The sequence below is a fragment of the Schistocerca gregaria genome, chromosome 10 (genome assembly GCF_023897955.1).
Source record: "Schistocerca gregaria isolate iqSchGreg1 chromosome 10, iqSchGreg1.2, whole genome shotgun sequence".
Classification (NCBI taxonomy): Eukaryota; Metazoa; Arthropoda; class Insecta; order Orthoptera; family Acrididae; genus Schistocerca; species Schistocerca gregaria.
Window position 1 is genome coordinate 206,575,813 of NC_064929.1, and position 20,532 is coordinate 206,596,344.

Genomic DNA, 20,532 nt, shown 5'->3' on the forward strand with positions numbered 1-20,532 from the left:
CTGTCCATTTACTCTTCTCACATTTTAGTATCCCATATTTCTCCCTTAGGTTAAAAAGCAAATTCGTTTGGGAGGCTGGGAATCCCTCGAAAGGCATTTTCAACTTACAGTTTGCAAATTCTTTCAATCAGACCCCACTTTGGCGACTTGTACTTCCTTAGCCTATATCTCTCCCACCCCCTCTCCCCCCTCACCGTTTTGGTGTCTGTTTCTGTGTTTTAAAACTTATCACGACCCAACCACTACATGGGTGTGTGAACTGTGTTACGAAGTCTGTGAACGATTTCACATAGAACTATGCAGTAAAAGAGTGAAATCTATAAATGAATATGTAAAAATGTTAATGTAAAATGTCAAGCAAAGTAACTGTATATGGCTATTTGGCTGCAATTTTATTAAATAAATATTCCATCTTTTCGTATGAGACTTTGAAAAGTCTTTTTCTAGCGATTTGATGCAAGATCTCCAGCACTATTTGTACATTCTTCCGGTTACCGACTGAAAGGGTGAGGTTGTAGAAGTTAATCGCCTGATTTCCAGATAGTTTCGCTACAAGACTATATTGGGGAGAATTGCGTATAGCAAATAAACCCATTACGACTAACCAATGTACTTACAGCTGTGCATTTTCCTTCCTTTGTGCCCATATTTTTTCGTTCTGCTCCTGTTAGCTTCCTTTTTCTCGTCATACCATATTGTTCCAGTCTTCTTCTACGGTTTGTCTTCCTTATGAACTTGCTTATTGTGATTTTTGGCCATGTAGATTTCATGGCTTTGGACATCATCTTGCAAGTTTCAGATCTACAGACGTGTTCAAATTATTAGACTAAACGATTATTTTTGATACTCTTAACTTTTCTGGTGTAAAAATAGGAGAGAAAAGTGTAATAATTGATTTATTCGAATGATTTGGTTGATGCCACAAAATTTCCCTTCCATGCAAGTCACAGGCTACTGAATTTTTCACAGTTGGTAACATTTGTCATTTTCCATCCAAATCGTGTTGGTGTTAGTTGTCTATGTACATGCTTTGAAACTGTGTTTACAGTAATGTTTTATGTTTCTGTGGTGTACTTCATCTTGTTATTTATTCTATCAACTCCTTGCTACATTAACAAGATATTATATAGCTTATGAACTTGCATATTTTTAGCTATATAAATAAATACTAGAGTTTCCAGAGAAAGTGAGAACATGGGGAAGACAGGATGTTTTACCACGGAAAGCTTCGGCTGTGGTAGCACTTCTTGCTGAAATCGTTATACACAGTAAGAAATTGCTGATAGAATGAGAATATCACAAAAAACTGCCATCAGACTTTCAGTGCAGAAAGGTGGTGAATACAAGCCAAACAGGAGAGGAAAATGTGGATGTGAAAGAAAAATCAGTCCTAGAACAATGAGAGAAGACTTACAAACATGGCAACAATGAACCAGTAAACTTAATTTCTACAGACGTGAGCCATCAGCTGAAAGGTTTGTGTGTTGAAGTTTCTACTGTGGCAGTGAGGAGGAGGCTGTTTGAATGTGGTTCAAAGGCATAAGCACCTACCATGAAAATCAAAAGATTGCAGTGGGCTAAACAACTTCAGGAGAGGGCAAGTGAAGACTGGGCTAAGCTATGTGCAATGATATGGTAAATTTAGTGGGTCTGATCTCTAAAGTTAGGAGTTTTGGCTTGAAATTGTGATGTTTTATTGATACTGAAGAATGCACATTTGAATTTTGGGACTGTCGAGGTATTCTATGCTACTACAGTAGAACCCGACCTTGGATGGTCCGTCACTCTGGTTAGTCCAACCACGCTCAGGCTAGCGAGCCTGTGCCGACTTGTCACTGACTGGACGCCTCTCGCCACATTGTTGCGGTGTCTATCGTTGTGCATATTGCTATACTCTACGTTATTGTGCAGTTTTATCCTTTGTTTGGATTAGAAAACGTCACTGTTTGCTTAATTCCGTGTTCTCTACAATACTTATTACTGTAGATTCATTGTGTGTACAGTTGTCTGTTTTTCAACATGTCTGGATTCAAACATAAACACGTAACTCTTTCACTAAATGAAAAATTAGCGGTGCTACAAAGACTAAACGAAGGAGAATCGCTCCAAAAATTTGCAAAGGAACTGAATGTAGGTGTTACGACATTAAGGATAGGAGGAAGAATCGGAAAGACATTGAATCCTATACAGTTACGATTGATGGTGAAAAGACTCTGAAGAATCGCAGAACATTAAAAAAGCTTAAACTCGAACTGCTTGATAACGCATTGTGTATGTAGTTTTGTCAAGAAGGAAGGAAAGGAACGCCAATATACGGGCCAATTCTTCAAGAAAAAGCAATAGTCTTGTACAAAAAACTGGAAGCCGAAAGTAAATTTGCTGCCAGTGGAGTCTAGATTGATCGCTGGAAAACCCGTCATGGTGTCCGATTTGTTTCTATTTGCGGAGTTTTGTGTTAACTTTCAAGAAATTATAGAACAAAATGAACTGTTACCCTGCCAAGTGTATAACATCGATGGGAACTTAAAAATGTTGCCAACAAAAACGCTCGCAGCATCAAATGATTCTGTAGTAGGCACGAAACAATGAACTGTTACCCTGCCAAGTGTATAACATCGATGGGAACTTAAAAATGTTGCCAACAAAAACGCTCGCAGCATCAAATGATTCTGTAGTAGGCACGAAACTTAGAATAACAGTCATTCCTTGTAGCAACTCAGATGGTACCCACAATCTCCACTTGTTCGTCATTGGCAAATATAAGAAGCCAATGGAATTTAAAAATATAAACTTCCTTGCCGGTTTATTACCACAATCAAAAATGTTTGGCTGGGCTGCAACCTAAAGACATGAAGCAAAAAAATCTGCCTGTTTGTGCTCAACTGCAGTTGGGTAACGCACCATCATATCCATCTGAGGAAGATTTGGTAAAAGGGGACATAAAATCTCTCTTTCTGCCTCCTAAAGTGGCCTCACTCATCAAAGCAATGGATCAGGGCGTTATCGAATGGTTAAAAAGGCGATATCGCAGAAAGTATATCAGCTCAATCTTGGAACTATCTGAAGGAGGTCATAACTTATTTGAGGCAATGAAATACCTGAACATCAAAGATGCTATCTACACAATAGCTGCAGCATGGGATGGACTGAAACCTGACACACTGCGGAAACGGTGGCGTAAGCTTTGGCCACAAGTTATGACGGAAAATGAGCGTACCGAAGATGAGCTAAACAACGACGCTCCGGAAATCGTTAAAGATCTACAAACTCTGGAGCCGAACGCCCCTGCCAATGAAGTTGAAGAGTAGACCAGCGAATGTGACAAAGACTGACAGTTTTGAAGAGCTCAATGGCGACCAGACTGTTGCCGCTGTTCGCCAGGAAACTGTGAACGAGGACTCTGACGGCGAAGACGAACCCCCCTCCCGGATTTCACACAACGATGCAAAAAACGCTTTTGACCTCGCCCTTCGGTACGTCGAGCAGAATCCAACTCCAATGGACGTTTTATGGATAAAAAATGGAGGGACACTGCAGCTAAATCTAGATAACATCTGCTAAACAAAAATGTATCATTGACTTTTTTCCAAGTAATTTGTTCTCATTTTTTCTGTAAAAACAATGCATACAGTATAATCATTTCTTAGTTTATACAAACAGTAGTTTATTTCTTTGTAAAAAATTTCTTTTTTATTTACAGTGCAACATTTCTTAGTTTACAGTATATATCGTTAATAATACGTTATTGAGTACAGTACAGTTCTGTAATTTCCTTGTCGTTTTTCCTTTTGAAACCAATACATATTATAGAGTGTAGACATTTTTAGTTAATGTATTGTTTAACACTGTGTAAGAAACGTCTTTTTATATTACTGTAGACGCCTTTTAGTTCTTAAATCGTTTAATTTTTTGTAATAAATGTCTTCTTATATTTTTTGCTATAAATATTAGATTTTTCGGATAATCCGACCTTTTTTTCGTTCCGACCATGGTCCCAGTTCAGAATGTGACGGATTAGAGGTGTTCTACTGTATTCCCTACGTTCCTAACTTGCAATTTTGTACACATGCATTCACTGTGATGGAAGAAAGCAGTCAGTATGTTCATCGCAGACCTGGAGAACAGTTCAAACCTGAGTGTGTGCAGCAATGTGTGAAGCATCGAACGTCTGTTATGATCTGCAGTGTGATGTCTGTGAATGGCCCTGGCAGATTACACATTATTTAAGAGAAAATCTACATTGTGTCTAACAGCATTTAAAGAAAAATAACCAATAAATCCTCGTGTCGAAAGTGCTCTTGCGCTCTTTTACAGCAGCCGCCACTCTTTAAGCCAAATGGATGGCCCCTTCGAACGGGCGCAGCCGCTTTCCTTCTCCATCCTTCCCTTATCCGAGCTTGTGCTCCGTCTCTAATGGCCTCGTTGTCGACGGGACGTTGAACACCAATCTCGTCCTTCACAGCAACAGCGCGTTGTTCACCGGTGCACAATTCCATCTCGATTGAAATGACAAAGATTTGTTGTCCAGATGGCACGCACCACTCCTGTTTATTTTTTTTATTCCTAAAGTAAGCGTGCTATTCCCAGGGTTGCCAAATGCCCTTTTCACTGCCGCACTTGTTAGAATGGGACGTTGGATTGTGATATAGACAATTCTGCGACTAGATATCATTTGCAGCGAGCCTTTTAACAATCTATTTCTATTCCGTTTTCCTTCTGACTGCAGTGTTGTCCGTTTTCGTGTTGCAGGCCGCAGTCGCCGACGGCGCCACCAGTCGCAAAACCGCTGGGCGACAAGGCTCGCGCCGGCACCGCACTGCCATCTGGCCGCAGCGCGTCGAAAACGGCGAGCGAGGTGACTATCAGCCTGCTTCTCGTGGCAGCCGTCGCCTTCGTGGTGGCGCTGCTGTACTGGCGCTCACGGCGGCGGAGGCGGCGATATATAAACTGCGGCACTCGCGGTAAGTTGTGTGTCAGCACGCGCTAGTTCAGCGTCATAATCGATGCTCTGGACGACTTTATAACTCATTAAAAGAGAATATCCTCCCTTTGTTTGCATAAATGGAGCTTAAACCTGACGAAGTATGTTGAACAGAAACACCCTTTCCCAAACAAACGGACAACCAAAATATTTTATTGAGCATCCATTTTTACCAGACACACCCCCTCCGTCCCTTTATCCTTTTACGGTCTTAATAACCCCCCACCCACCGCCCTTCCATCCTGATATTTTCTGCCGCCTACACTCTCCTTAATTCCATTCTTTCCCCCGAGTACTTTTGCTTTCCCCTCCACTGCCTTCCCCACTCCTTCTCGCGTCCACCCTGACCCCCCCCCCCCGTTCTGTTTCCATACCCTCCATCGGTCCCCCCTTTTTTGTATTACCTGTCTTCCCCCCATCTTATCCCCCTTATCTTCCCCCCCCCCCTATATGTCTTCATGTCTACTATATAGTGCAGTGTTTACGTGAGTGTTCCATGTTCATCCTCCCCTTTTTAAGTGTCGCGAACAGACACCATACTGTCGCTAGGTGTATTTTCTTAACTCTTGCGAACAGAAACCAGACTAGCACGTGTTTTTTAATTGTGCCTGTCTAATGTCTATGTATTTTAATCGCTACCACCCACCCTTTGTTATTATACTTTCATTTCACAACTTTTCGGCATATTCCAGTTTTAAACAGTCAACATTTTATCGCCTGTTTTATATATCCTCATTATGTTTATAACTCTTCTGTAGGTTGCAGAGTGACATATTATGCTGCTCCCTCGGTGAGGGGGATCAAAATTAACACAGTGGTGTGGGATTTGACATAAATGAAAATGAATAAATGAGTCTTACATAATAGTGTCTATGAATAAATCTTAAATACATAAACCATACCAATTAAAATCTACATAATGTAATTTTTCAACAATACAGTAATTCAATACAATAATGGGCGTGTGTGTATACAGATGGAAAAAAATCTCAACACCAAAAAGTAATTAACGTAGAGTAATGAAATTTCAGGAATAAATTTATATAGGTAACGAGTTTAAGTGATTAAATTGCAAGATCAATGTAAGTGCGAGATACATCCATTGCACATGTGAAATGGAGGTACATTAGCCTGGCGAAGATGTGGTGCAAAGAGGGTGCATCAAGGATGTAGAGTGTCATATTGACTGATTTGATTTATAGTTTTTAAGTATTTATTGGCACATTTTAACAAAACATGGAAATTAAATGTATGACTTATGAATTAAAGCATTTTCATAGAAATAAACACCATTAAGCATTACTTAATTTTTACATAAAGTCTACAAAATTATCGTTTTAACATCTCTTAACATTACATAATTTTTATAACCTACAAAATCATTTATTCTGATCAGTAATTCGGATTGTTTTATGAGATAAACCTTCTTAAAACACAAAATGAGCAATAAACTTTTGACGTAAGCTGATAATCATCTCTTGCCATAGCACATTTTGTTGGTGGAGTGGAACAATGTGTTTTTGACAAATGTACCTTCACAAACATGAGGTGTCGTACGATGTCTGGCATAGGGTGTATTGGTGCTAAGTTCTCCAGTTGTTTTCTTTCTTCACGTGTGGATTTATCATCAAAATGAAGACAGTTTTCAATAAAATGAAAACGTTGCCGTGTCACTGTCAGCTGAAATATTTCAACGCCTGTTCTCTCTGAAGCCCAATGGTCAATGGTGTTCTGCCTCCCAGATTGGTAAAATCAAGCAGTATACAACAGCCTATACAAGCCTTCAGCTCGCTCATTGTCAGTTCCTTCATAAAATAGTGATTTGCAACTACTTCACAACCTCCTTTCCTTTCTGCAAGTTTATGTATTTCAAGATGATACCAGGCATATTTTCATTGCAAAACAGACTCCTGCATTCAAGCTCTGTCTTTGCTAATATTGCCTCTAAATTCATGCCAGACACCTGCCTGATGACATTTTCAGAAATGGTCTGAACTTCTTGTTGAGGAGGATTTTTGCATCACTTGGATCTGTCTTTACCAAAATAAAATGAACTGTTTACTTGATTTTCTGATCGCTCGGCTAATTCTGGTAACACACCATCGTGGGCAGTACTTTGAAGCTCATTTAGTGGTATATTATCGCCTTTGTCACCGCCTTCACTTGCATCTTGCTCAGTACCACTACTGCCGCTGCGCTCATTTGCACAATCTTCATTTTCACTGCCATCTATCGTAAAGTCGTTTTCACTGTCTGATAATTCCGCCAACCAATGACGTATACGCTCAGCCTCCCTTTATTTGTTGTCCATTTTGACTGAAAACACCAAAAACCACAAAACATTCATGGAAAAAGATAAACTGAAAAATGGTGCAGAAATGCTACTTCGTGGTTGTGGAAGGGTAAAAAAATGCCCTCTTACCGTTTGCACTCGTTTATCTCTTTTCACGGATAGCAGCCAAGCCGCCCGGAGTGGCCGGGTGTTTCTACGCGCTACAGTCTGGAACCGGGCAACCGCTACGGTCGCAGGTTTGAATCCTGCCTCGGGCATGGATGAGTGTGATGTCCTTAGGTTAGTTAGGTTTAAGTAGTTCTAAGTTCTAGGGGACTGATGACCTCAGAAGTCCCATAGTGCTCAGAGCCATTTGAACCACGCCGACTGAGTGGGTGTACGCATTAGGGACGGGAGTTCAATAATTACAGCTACTGAGAACTTCGATAATGTGCAACTGCGCAACGAAGAACTACCAACAAAACAAAATGGGCAGGGTCAAATAAATACTACCACATCCTCGCCTTGTTAATAACTGAAGTAACCGCCAGATTGTCGAATGCTACCATGCAAACGTAAGTGCTCAGTGTCGTATAGGTGCCGGATGTCAGTTTCTGGGATGGAATTCCATTCTGTTGCACTTGGACGGTCAGTACAGAAACAGTTAACACTGGTTGTGGATGATAGAGCAGTATGTGGGCGAGCGTTATCTTGTTGGAAAGCATCCCCTGGAATGGCAGCACAACAGGTCGAATCACCAGACTCACATACTAATTTGTGGTCAGGATGTGTGGGATAACCACGAGTCAGGTTGCGTGGGAAAACCATGAGAGTGCTCTTCCTGTCACACGAAATTGCACCCCAGATTATAAATCCAGGTGTAGGTCCAGTGTGCTTAGCATGCAGATAGGTTGGTTGCAGGCCCTCAGCTACCTTCCATATGGCCATCATTGGCACCGAGGCAAAAACAGCTTTCATCAGAAAACACAGCAGACCTCCACCCTGCCCTCTAATGAACCCACTGCCACTGAAGTTGCAAATGGAGGTGGTTAAGGGGTCAGTGGAATGCACGCTACAGGGCTTCTGGCTTGCTGCTGTCCTTGAAGCAACACATTTGGAACATCATCACCACTTAACACTTCCAGGCTGAGATGCCGTGGTCCATACAAAAGACTCTCCCCTGACATTTCGCCTTCGATTGCAGAAGGCATCCCCCGAGGACAACCGGAGGATGCCTTCTGCAGTCGAAGGCGAAACGTCAGTGGAGAGTCTTACGTAAGGACCACGGCATCTCAGCCCGGAAATGTTAAGTGATGACAACACCTTCCGTGAAAGCCTTCATTCTATGAACAATTGGAACAGTTCATTGTATGACTGTGGTGCCAACTGCTGTACTAGTGGCTGCTGCAGATTGCAGTACGATGCACCAGAGCTGTAGCCGAACACAATGTGCCTTGTGGCCATCTGGAGCCCAGCCTCCTTGCAAACATACATTCTCCTGACAGTCGCTGCAGCAATTGTGTACAATAGCTTCACTCCTGTCAAGTCTCTGCAGAATCGCAGAAGGAACATCCAGCTTCTCATAGTCCTATTATGTTACCTGCCACGAGTAATGAGTATGATGGGCAAACATCTCTTAGGCGCACTACGAATGTAGTGGTGTGGACATGTTGGTAATGTGGGTCTCACGGGGAGCGTGCAAGGGATAAGTCCCTGCAGTCGGGCTATCCTCTGTGCCCTCGGTGGCTCAGATGGAGAGAGTGTCTGCCATGTAAGCAAGAGATCCCGGGTTCGGGTCCCGCTCGGGGCACACATTTTCAACATGTCCCTAATGAAGTACATCAACGCCTGTTTGCAGCTAGGGTGTACATTTAATTATCATATCATTTCTAGCAAAGCTGCATGGTCATCTACAGTAATTGTTCTTTCGGTAACAGATACTATTTTCATGTATATTTAATAGACATTAGCTTTCTTACCAACTTAAAATTATGTCGCATAACTGTTCGTTCTCTCTGTGTGTGTGTGTGTGTGTGTGTGTGTGTGTGTGTGTGTGTGTGTGTGTGTGTGTGTCTATATATAAGCGCATCACTGTACTGGTTATTTTTTTTCTCTGCGTCGAACAGTCATTCCACAAACAGATCACAAAACTGTATGACCTGATGTTTTGTGCATGCTCGTAACTGCAGCACCAAGTGAACTATGCATGCCAGTATAAGCAGATTATGAATTCGAAATTGTAGTAAGGAACTACTGACTAAGAAACTAAAATCTTGCAATCTTTGTAGACTTCAAGAAATCCTGTGACTCTCTAAACTGGAGAACAATCTGCAGTCACAGGAAAAGAAGAAGGCTTTGGCAATACAGTAACAAAAGAAACACTGACAGAAACAAAGTCCAAAATAAAGTTCCGTAGAGAAATTTGTGAACCATTTGATGTAAAAACTGAATGTAAAGCAAAGTGAGGAATTCTATTCAATTGCATTTTCAAAAAGTCAATACTGGAATGGAATCATAGATTTCAGGAGAAGTGAGTCCAACAAAACAGATTATGATGTAAAAACACAAACATCAACCTTAACTGTTTTACCTTTGCTGATTATTTAGCAATATTGTTGGAAAACATTGATACAGCAACTGAGTATATCTATCTGTCAAAAGAAATGGTGGACAAGACTGGATTAAAAATTTCTTTTGAGAAGACAGAACTTATAACAAATATTCAAAATGCTCCACAAGTCCTTAGCACTAGATACTGTGGAATCAACATATTGAATAAGTTTTAGGCATTGAGGTAATTAGTACAGAAAAAACATTCTACATAAAAGAAAATGAACATAGGAAATGTAAATAGGTGATCAGTTAGCGATGGACATTTACAATAAAAAATCGCACTCAATAAATCTAAAATTCCAACGTACAACGCTGCCTATATGCAGCGGATTATTCAGTTATCAGCAAAAAGGGAGAAAATGAAGTATCGGAGAAAAGGGAAAGGGTGGGACTATGGGAAATTCTTGAGCCAAGAAATCTCAGGAGTAGGTGGATGAGAAATAATGAAGAAGAAACCGAGGTCTAAATTGAAAAATCAATCTGATGCTGTCTCTGAGGGGAAACTTTCGATTTATGTCACTTGACTTGAATGCACGTGTGAAGAGTGACAAAAAGATGACCGTTTCTCACAGAAAGCCCAGAATGCAAGTCAATTGCTTCAGGAAAGTGAAAAAAGTCTTAGCAGAAACAGTGTTCTGAAAGCAGAAATTCTAGACAGACCAACTGCTTGAAACAAAATTAGCAACTTCAGCGATTTTCAGGAGAAGATAGATAGCTATTCCAGTATGGATAGGTAAAGAAAGAACACAGCAGAATAGTGAAGAACTACTGAAAAGGCTGAAAGAAGTTCTTTTTCTATAGATGACCGAAATCGAAGAAAGTGTATTGTTGTGGTCTTCAGTCCGAAGACTGTTTTGATGCGGCTCTCTGCTAGTCTGCCCTGTGCCAGCCCCTTCAGCTGCAACACACATTCATTTGAAGCAGCTTAAAGTATTCATCTGCTGGTCTTCCTCTACAGTCAACTGTCACTCTCTCTCTCTCTCTCTCTCTCTCTCTCTCTCTCTCTCTCTCTCACACACACACACACACACACACACACACACACACACACACACACATCTCTTCTTCCAACACTAAAACGATGACTCCTTTATGCCTCAGGATGTGTGCTGCTAAGTGGTGCCCCCTTTTAGTCAAGTTGTGCCACAAACCCATTTTTTCCCATTTTAATTTAGTGCCTCCTCATTTGTAACTTAATCTACACATCTAATCGTGAGCATTCTTCTGTAACATCTCATTTCAAAAGCCTCTATTCTCTTCTTGTCTGAACTGCTTATCGCACACATTTTACTTCCTTAGACTGCTACACTCCATATAGTCTGTCAGTAAACTGAAGAGCGAGCGAGTCCTCACTGCCAACACAGCTACGTTACAGGGCACTTCTACAGGCTGTTTCGCAACGCAGTACTGGCCCTGCTGCGGCGCACGCTTTAAATCTTTGGTGACGCCGTGTACAGATACGTCCCGGCTGTGTTTATTTTTAGACAAACGCATTAAGAGTATAAGGAAAACAACAAGATGATAGCTTCTTCGAAACAAAAACATTATAGAGTAAACAATATTAACATAAGAACGGAAGTCAGGATTCTACTACAAACATAGAACTGAATGCCTATTCATGTTAATGTATGTTCCTCTTTTCGTAAGACAAACCATATATAGTGCAATCAATCTGTAGAATTTAAGGCTCGCTCTTACTTTGTGTTTCTACTCAAAGGTAGAAATTTTCTTTAAAGGGTTGCACCGAAGCTTAACAATTCTTGCAACAGGCATAGTAAGTAAATTAGCTTACTATGCCTACTTTCATTCACTGCTTTCGTATGGCATCATATTCTGGGGTAATTCATCGTTGAGTAGAAAAGTATTCATTGCACAAAAACGTGTAATCAGAATAATTGCTGGAGCCCACCCACGGTCATCCTGCAGACATCTATTTAAGGATCTAGGGATCCTCAGAGTAACCTCACAGTATATATATTCCCTTATGAAATTTGTTGATAATAATCCAACCCAATTCAAAAGGAATAGCAGTGTGCATAGCTATAACACCAGGAGAAAGGATGATCTTCACTATGCAGGGTTAAATCTGACTTTGGCACAGAAAGGGGTAAATTATGCTGCCACAAAAGTCTTTGGGCACCTACCAAACAGCATCAGAAGCCTGACAGATAGCCAACTAACATTTAAAAATAAATTAAAAGAGTTTCTAGATGACAACTCCTTATTAACATACTCATTGGCTGAATTTTTAGATTAAAAAAAAAAAAAAAAAACTTAATCATTAGTGTCATGCAATATTTTGTGTAATGTAATATCTTGTACAGACATCTTTTATTAACCTGACACGTTCCACATCATTACGAAGTGTCATATTCATGATCTATGGAACAAGTATTAATCTAATCTAATCTAAACACGAAGAGTGTTTGCAATGTTTTGCATATCGGGTATTTACCCTGTTGTCAGTTGTCAAAAAAGTTGTGTGTTTTGGTAGCATCAACTATTATTTGTATTGTATAAAAATAGATTAGAGAATCTGTACTAAATTTTGTTATAAGAATGGGATAAAGTGTATAAAATTTTTAGGAATGTTAATTATTGCTTTTAGTGACGCTCTTTTGAGTAAACCAAGAGCATACAAGTGGTATAAACATTTCAAAGCAGGCCTTAAAGGACAGCAGTTTTGCAAGTATGGATGAGATTAAAAATGCAGTCAAGAGGAGTATGAAATACCCCGAGGAAACAATTCTTAAAGTGTTTTGGAAATTGGTAAAAGCACTGGCATAAGCGTATAGCATGTACTGGGGAATATTTTGAATAGGATAACATTGTTGTACATTAACAAGTAAGGTTCTTACCAAAATATAAAAATTAATATGTGAACGCACCTTGTATATCAAGCTTTTTACATAGAAGTCCAGAATCGGTATATATGTTTTGAAAGAAATTTCAGCAGTGTTTAGAATAGCTATTGCACACGTTTTAAGCAATATTCCTTGGAATCATGTGAATAGTAACCGAGATAGACTTTAAGTGACAGAATACATTCAAATGCTGCTGTTCTCTAAGCGTCAAATGTTTTACATGATTGAATCACGTTCTACTAGCGAAAAGTTAATTATTTTACTGTGAAGTTCTCAAGTTATTCCTGGTTTTGTACAACAAGTGATAATGGTATTTATTGCTTTGGACCACATTTGACTGTATTTATCTTGCAAAATCTTTTATTACCATGTAATACATTTCTACCAAAAGGAACGTCATAGTGTATGAGCAGAGTCAGGCTTGAAAGGACACAGAGCATATTTTTCAAAAGAATATTCATTGTCTGTTTACACACATTGTATTTTAGAGGTCATCACAAACATTATCACTGTCATTACCGTCGTCGTCATCATCAGTTTTTAAATTAATAACTATAGCGTCTATTATGTCTTCCATAACCCCAGTACTCTCTTTCAAGTTTCTCCATGTGGAGGCAGTATGCACTCCAGTCATCTTGAGTTATCGCTTCAAAACCTGTAACAATTTGGACAAGTGTTTGTATACGCTCTCTTTCGGTTACGGCAAAATTTAGTTCGGAATAAAAAAATGGAAGCTCAGAAAATGGCTACATACCTTCTTTCACCAGCTGCAGCAACTTCATCATGTAAACATCTCCAAGAATATTTCTTCCTCTGACGAAATTCTTGAGCTTTGCCCACGCCATTTCAATTGGATTTAAGTCACAGTTGTATGGTGGAAGTCACAGCACAGTGTGTCCATGAGCTTCAAGTATTTTATTAATTTCAAATACATTGTCTTCCGGCTTATGTTGTTTAATTAAATCAAATAATTTTGTTTTCCCCATTGTCAAATCAGCTTCCACCTTATTTTTTAATAACCATTCAGTCATTTCACTTTTATTCGAGGACCTACTTGGAGCTTTGTTGTGCTTCTTCTTGTGATATGAAGTGTTGTCCATAACAATAACACAGTTCAGTGGCAGATTCGGAATTACTTTATTCGATATCCAATTAGAAAAATTTTTGTAGTTCATTTGCCCATGGTAGTCTCCTGTTGCACATCCCACTTTATAAATCAACTGTGCGTTGGGTAAGAACCCATCTTTTGATCCAATATTGACTACTATAATCCTATTGCATCCGCTAACATTGTCCATAGTGCCATCAACGCCAGGGCCCTGTCAACATTTTCTTTAAGTAATGTTGCTGTCCAACCAAGTTTCATCAATATAAAAGAATTTTCTGCCTATCTCCCTTAATTTCCTCACCTGGATTAGGTACTTACATCGCCAGTCAATTATATCCATTCTTTCTATGAGAATCTTTCGTTTACTTACAGATCATTTCCAGGTAAATCCCATTTCACACAATGTCTTGTGTAAAACATCTTTCTGCCAAGGAAAATATATTTTTTGTTTCACGGCAGTAAGTAATTTCTGTAATGTCGGCACTATTTTTTGGTTTCTGTAAAAGTCCTCCATCGTTTGTCGAATGAATGATTTTGTGAAACTGTCTATAACAAAGGGTTTCCTCTCTAAATTCCAGTAAACCAGGCGGCTTGTTTTCACGTTCCTTCTTTATGCGTCCTATTGTGGCGAGGCTGATGTTTGCAGAAACTGCAGCCCTTTGATTGGGACTATTAATATTAGCCAACAGTTCTTTTTGTGTTGCCACACTGAATAACATTATAGACAATCGAACGCTCGTTACTCCGCAAATACCTCCTGTTCTTTGTATTCTGCATATTTTCTTGCAATGCAGGGCTATCATCCGTCACTTCGGAATACTAAAGTATTTCAGTTAGTACAGAAAGTCAACAGACTGACACTGGCAACAAACATCCCATGAACAGAAGCGACGTATATCAGCATATCACTGCATGCCGAACTACACCACTAGACAGGTAACGGGGCAACTGATTTTGGGTGCCCCTGTAGGCCAGTGGCAGGGTTCTTCCAGGAAAGGCCACTTCTCCCACCAAAGGCACTGCTCGCTCTTGAGTTTACAGACAGACTATACAAATACCTTCAGAAAAAAATCTACAGCGATTTAAATTTATATATTATGTTTAAAAAATTATCTTTTCCTTGTTATAACAGTATGCTCACTACTTCGGTCATCATTAGCTATTTTGCTACCCAAATACCAAAACTTATCAGCTACTAAGGGAAAGTGGTTAACACTGTTATTGATATTATTGTTATTGTTATTATTATTATATTTTACAAATTTTTCCAGTTGTGTAGGCCTCCAAGATATGGAATAAATTACATAATACTTCATATATTTTGAGTAAACTTGCAGCTAGGTAAGTTTAGATGGTGTGGAATGGGATACATTCTAGTCCATATGCTTCTAAACTGTCAGTAGTTGTTAGAATTTGTGTAAAAATGTGGAGTCAGTTGTTTTCTGTACATTGATTGGTGAGTACCAACAGACATCAAGTTCAGATAATTTACATTCAGAAACATTAGAAATAATTAGTATGTAGACCAGATTTGAAAATAGCAGTAGTTTTCTTTTCTTCTGGATTTTTGTTGTTTATATTATGAAATGCAGTTACAAAACAGCTTTCAAAGCAATGGTTTGAAAGTGATAAAATAGAAAAAGGCCGTAGCTACACATTAAGGTGGGCTGTTTATTGAGTAGGAAAGTTATCCCCATTAACTCTTGTTACATCAGTAAACATGTAACACTGAATTATCCTTTAGTAATTTAAAGTGTTCCCAGACATTTGTCCAAAAGTATTCCAAATCACCCAATATGTGGCCTCATTTATACCATCACAACCAACAAAATATGTGTTATTGGGTTTTGATTTTCTTGAGCTTCCTGGTGGGATGTTCTCTTTGTTCGGTTGGGGTTGTTTGGGGAAGGAGGCCAGACAGTGAGGTCATCGATCTCATCGGATTAGGGAAGGATGGGGAAGGAAGTCAGTGATGCCCTTTCAAAGGAACCATCCCAGCATTTGCCTGGAGCGATTTAGGGAAATCACGGAAAACCTAAATCAGGATGGCCGGTCGCAGAATTGAACCGTTGTCCTCCTGAATGCGAGTCCAGTGTGCTAGCCACCTTGCTCGGTGTTATCTTTGTTATTTGGTTTGATTTTTAACTTTTTTTTATTACGGAGATTCATTATTCTCTTTGGTATTCATTTTATAAAAAACTTTTCCATGTTATTTTGTACACATGTACACATGTACAATATCAGTATGCATAACTGAATTTACTAGGATCTTGCCTAACTGTGTGCATGCAAAATTCTTTGATAACTTTATAATTTCTGTTACTGCTCTGTTCTTGACTGTGTCATTCCATTATGTGTCACATCTCATCATTACAGAGCCAAATCTCCACTTCTCAAACCCAGTGTACGACCTGGAGACAATGATGGAACAAACGTCTCTGGTGAAGCTGCAGAATGCTGCAGACGTCGAAGATGGCGAGCTCGAAGACTCTGACCGTGATGCGACTTTCCAGAGGAAGTGAGCTTGTGCCAACAGGACCGTGACATGGATTGCTAATACATGGAACAGGATAGCATGTGGACCCATCAGGCATCAGAAATCTGTGGGGACCCCACAGTCAGTGCTGTAATGAAACTTTCTGTCGTGTGTGTTGCTGGTTTTCCTCACAGTCTACGAGCTGTGTGTCAGTGCATTGTGATGTCCGAGTATTGAGCATTTAGATAACTAGAGTGTCAGAAATGGAGCTGAAATATGGCGCAATTCGCTACATCCTAAGTTTTTGTGCAACAGACTGCCTGATGTCAGTGTGTCGATGTTACTTTGTGAAGATTCAAATTTTTTGTGTTTAAAATTGGAGGGTGGGCTCCTTAAAGGGGGCATATTTTGCACTTTCACAGGAAACTACATGTGTGATTTATTAAGAAACTGGATTTATTACCAGATGTTCTACAATATTTTTCTTGTGTATGCTGAAATAATTTTCAGTTTAGTAATATGTTGATAGTTTTGTGTAACATTTGGGTGATACCAAATGTGAAATTTTTCACCATGACATTTAAGACCAGTTCATTTCCTACAGCTGCAGAAAGATTTTTCTTTTTCTCTATCTCCGTTCTAAATCTCTTTTATAGATTTATTACTGTACACGTTTCTTTTGTAACAAACGATCCTCATACATTGCTGATGTAATTTCTGAATTCTGTCATTTCTTGTGACACAGTATTCCAACATCCTTGTAAAAATTGCACTACATTGTGATGAATTTTAAGTCCATTGACATTCATTACTAACTATAACTGTTTCTTAATGATAGTTTTATTTTGACAGTAAACATGGTGTGCTATTTATGGTTGTCCTTAATGTGCTTCTTTACATGATTTTTTTCCATTATTAATCATAATTTTCAGCTTGAGATTGATTGCTGGGACTCCAGTTGTGTGTAAGGCATTGCCTACAAAGGACCACCTTCTTATCTTTGTGTTACGTATCCAACCACAATTTGATGGTTCCTAAGTTTATGTTCAAAATGATCTATTTATTTGAAACTTCCATCATTTTACTTATCCATTTTGAAATTCCATCATTTTTCTTATCCATACAGTAGGAGAAATATATTTTGTTCTTTATTCCTTCAGTGTACCTATAGTCCATCATTATCTTTACACGAGCATTTCTTCTTTTGTTTTGTGGACACCCTTGTCTTCATTTAACAGTACTTGTTGCTGTCCAGTGTACCTTGTTCTGCTACTGTCTCACCTTTGAATCTTCCATCACTTTCAGTGAATCTCGTTACCAGCAACCACTTCTGTACATTATCCTTGTTTGCCTGTAGTTTCCAACTTATGTCTCCAGGAATGTTGTCAGGGTTCTCCTGTTAAGACAGATTGCATGGCAGAAGTTAGTCAGTCTCTTATTCCCAAATGGTGTCCATCATTTCCCAGTACCCATCATTTCCCCACCTTCTTATGCACTGTGACATTCTTCCGTAACAATCATCATACTTTCTGTCCTAAGACTTTTTGACAGTTTCTCATTAAAGCTTATAAAATTGTCCCATATGTAGCCCATGCTCAGCATTTTTCGACATACACAGGACCTCTGGTCTTGCAGTGGCCTGATATGGTTGTGACTTGGCTCCCCGTTATTGTGGTTTCATATTGTACACATCATGGCCTATTTCATTATATATACTCTTTCAGTTTTTTCTTGTGTTTGACCTCTCCCGTTGGTATTTCAGTATTTTGACATGTTACATATCCCCCTGAATTGTTTTTTATCTTGGTCACATATTTTCTTTTTAGTCCAAAATTTTGAATTCCATTTTATAAATGTTTTGGCACAGTTTTCCATCTTTCTTTCCACCTGTGGTGGGAAGATTAGGAGGCCATTCACAAAATGTAGATAATTCTATACCTAGTATTATTTTAGGACATCTGAAAATTAATCAGTGCATGCTTTTGCAGCAGAGAATGGAACATAGACATAACATGGTCTGAAATTATTGTTAATAAATGTTGAATCGACTGGTCATCTCACAGCCTCCAAAACTGATCTTTGACAGAATCGGACAATTGCAGGGACCTACCATATTCTGAAGAGTTGTGCAAGACTGAGACAAACAAGGGTATTATCCTGAAAAAACACAGTCAGCATACTCCTGTAAGGTTTTTAGTCACACTGTTCTATTGCTTGCAGTCACACAATGATAGGTGTTTCCAGTGTGACCATGAGAAATTGAGACTGATCAAAAATCAGTATTACTTCACACATTCTAAAAACAGAAAGCACTGCAAAATTACAAAACCAGAAATAACACTGATTAAATATCAGTTTGCAGTTAGTGATTCTATGACAAAGCCTTCTCAATCCAAACTCTTTTATATGGTCGTATAAGGTTTATACTGTTTAATATCCCTTTCCTGTCTCCATTTGTCTGTCATATCTCTTGGTATTGTAGCGTTTCTGCATTTAACTTAAAGCTTGAGAAGACACTACAATTTAATGAATGTCTTAATTTACTGACCTTTTCTGAGAATTTGCCACTCTTTGCATTACACGCTGAGAAAACATGAAATCTGTGTGGCCTTTGAAGTCTGATTCACTTGTAGTAACCTATTACTTAACATAAAATACAATACATATTAGTAAATGACATGGCAACAGAAGTAGTTGGCGATGTCATAAGGGCTGCAAGAATCACTCTACATTGACCGGATGCTTCTTGTGTAGCAGTCAGACTGCTGCGATAAATTATGTGCCTTCTGTGCTAATCTAGTTAGCGATTTTGTGTGGTTTGTGCCAGCTGAAAATAAGATTGCTCTCTGTCTTTGCTTGTGTCTGAAGTTGCTAGATCATTTTCATATATGGTAGACTGCTGTATGGCAATAGCCATTTGTTGTAAGTTGTCTTGTGTTGTGTTTTTTCTAGTTTTTCAATGTTAATGGCACACTTTTTGCTGTAAAAGTGTTTTACAAATAAATATGTTTCAGTACTACATCTCTACTTCTGCATCATGCCAACTTTTTGCTGGGAGCTAATTTCAGTGAAGGATTTATGTTTTGTATCTTTGTACATTTAACAGCTGAAATGTTGCTACCTATGCAGCAAAATAACCCATGGCAGGTAGAGCAAGCAGGACATAAAAGCAGACTAGCATTAGAAACAGGGGCATTTGTGGCCAAGAGAAGTCTACTAGTATGAAACATAGGCCATAATTTGAAGAAGAAATTTCTGAGAACATACATTTGGAACACACTAGTGTACGGTAGTGAGATGTGGACTGTGGGAAAACCATAACAGAAGAGAATCGAAGTACACTGGAGAATCAGCGAAGAAAGGAATATGTGGAAAACATTGAGAAGAAGGAGGGACAGGGCTGTAGGGCATCTGTTAAGACATCAGAGAATAACTTCCATGATAAGAGCATAAAAACTGGAGGAAGACAGAGTTTGGAATACATCCAGCAAATAATTGAGCAATGGGTTGTTAGTGCTGTTTTCTACACTATTGTGCACTAACATTTGTGACTGTGCACTAATGACTTTAGTAGTTGAGTGCCCTAATAAAAATAAAATAAACCTCTAAGACTAAAGGTTTGGCACAGGAGAGAAATTCGTGGTGGGCCACATCAAACCAGACAGGTGACCAGTGATTGATGGGAAAAAAAGGATGACTGGTATAGAAAATTCTTGAATCCAATATAGATGGGAAATAGTTCAGACACAGAATGATGTTGTATGATGTGTGGACATTGGGTAATAACATTGGGAGAACCAAGAGGGTTCAGTGTGGAGATCACTGTCTAGATTGTGCCTGCAGCGGAAAAGTATAGAAAATTTTTTTTTGTTTATTGAGCCTCATCTGTTTTATGAGAGCAGCTTTTTTTCCTCATACTCTAGTTCTCACACCAGAGGTATTTACAGAATGATAGTAATTTTAATGTGGAGAATAGTATTAAAATTGTATTAAGAAAATGAAAACATGATTTGAAACAAGATTTAAATTTACCTACTAGCATCGGGAATAGCAGCACTGCCGAAGAGGTACGAACAATACTACCACTACTACTACTACTACTACTACTAATAATAATATTAATAATAATAATAATAATAATAATAATAATAATAATAGTAATCCCCGTGGAGGCCCGGGAAAAGAATAGGCCACCGGTATGTTCTGCCAGTCGTAAAA

General features: G+C 39.0%; 1 protein-coding gene across 1 annotated transcript in view; it reads left to right on the top strand.

Annotated features, from left to right (window-relative positions):
• Positions 1-19,333, top strand: part of LOC126293180 (mucin-5AC-like) — a 227,332-nt gene extending 207,999 nt beyond the window's left edge. The window contains exons 7-8 of the mRNA XM_049986281.1: positions 4,750-4,961; positions 16,215-19,333. Coding sequence (XP_049842238.1) covers positions 4,750-4,961; positions 16,215-16,360 — 358 coding nt within the window. The 3' untranslated portion in view covers positions 16,361-19,333. The remainder of the gene's footprint in view (positions 1-4,749; positions 4,962-16,214) is intronic.
• Positions 19,334-20,532: the final 1,199 nt, after the last annotated feature.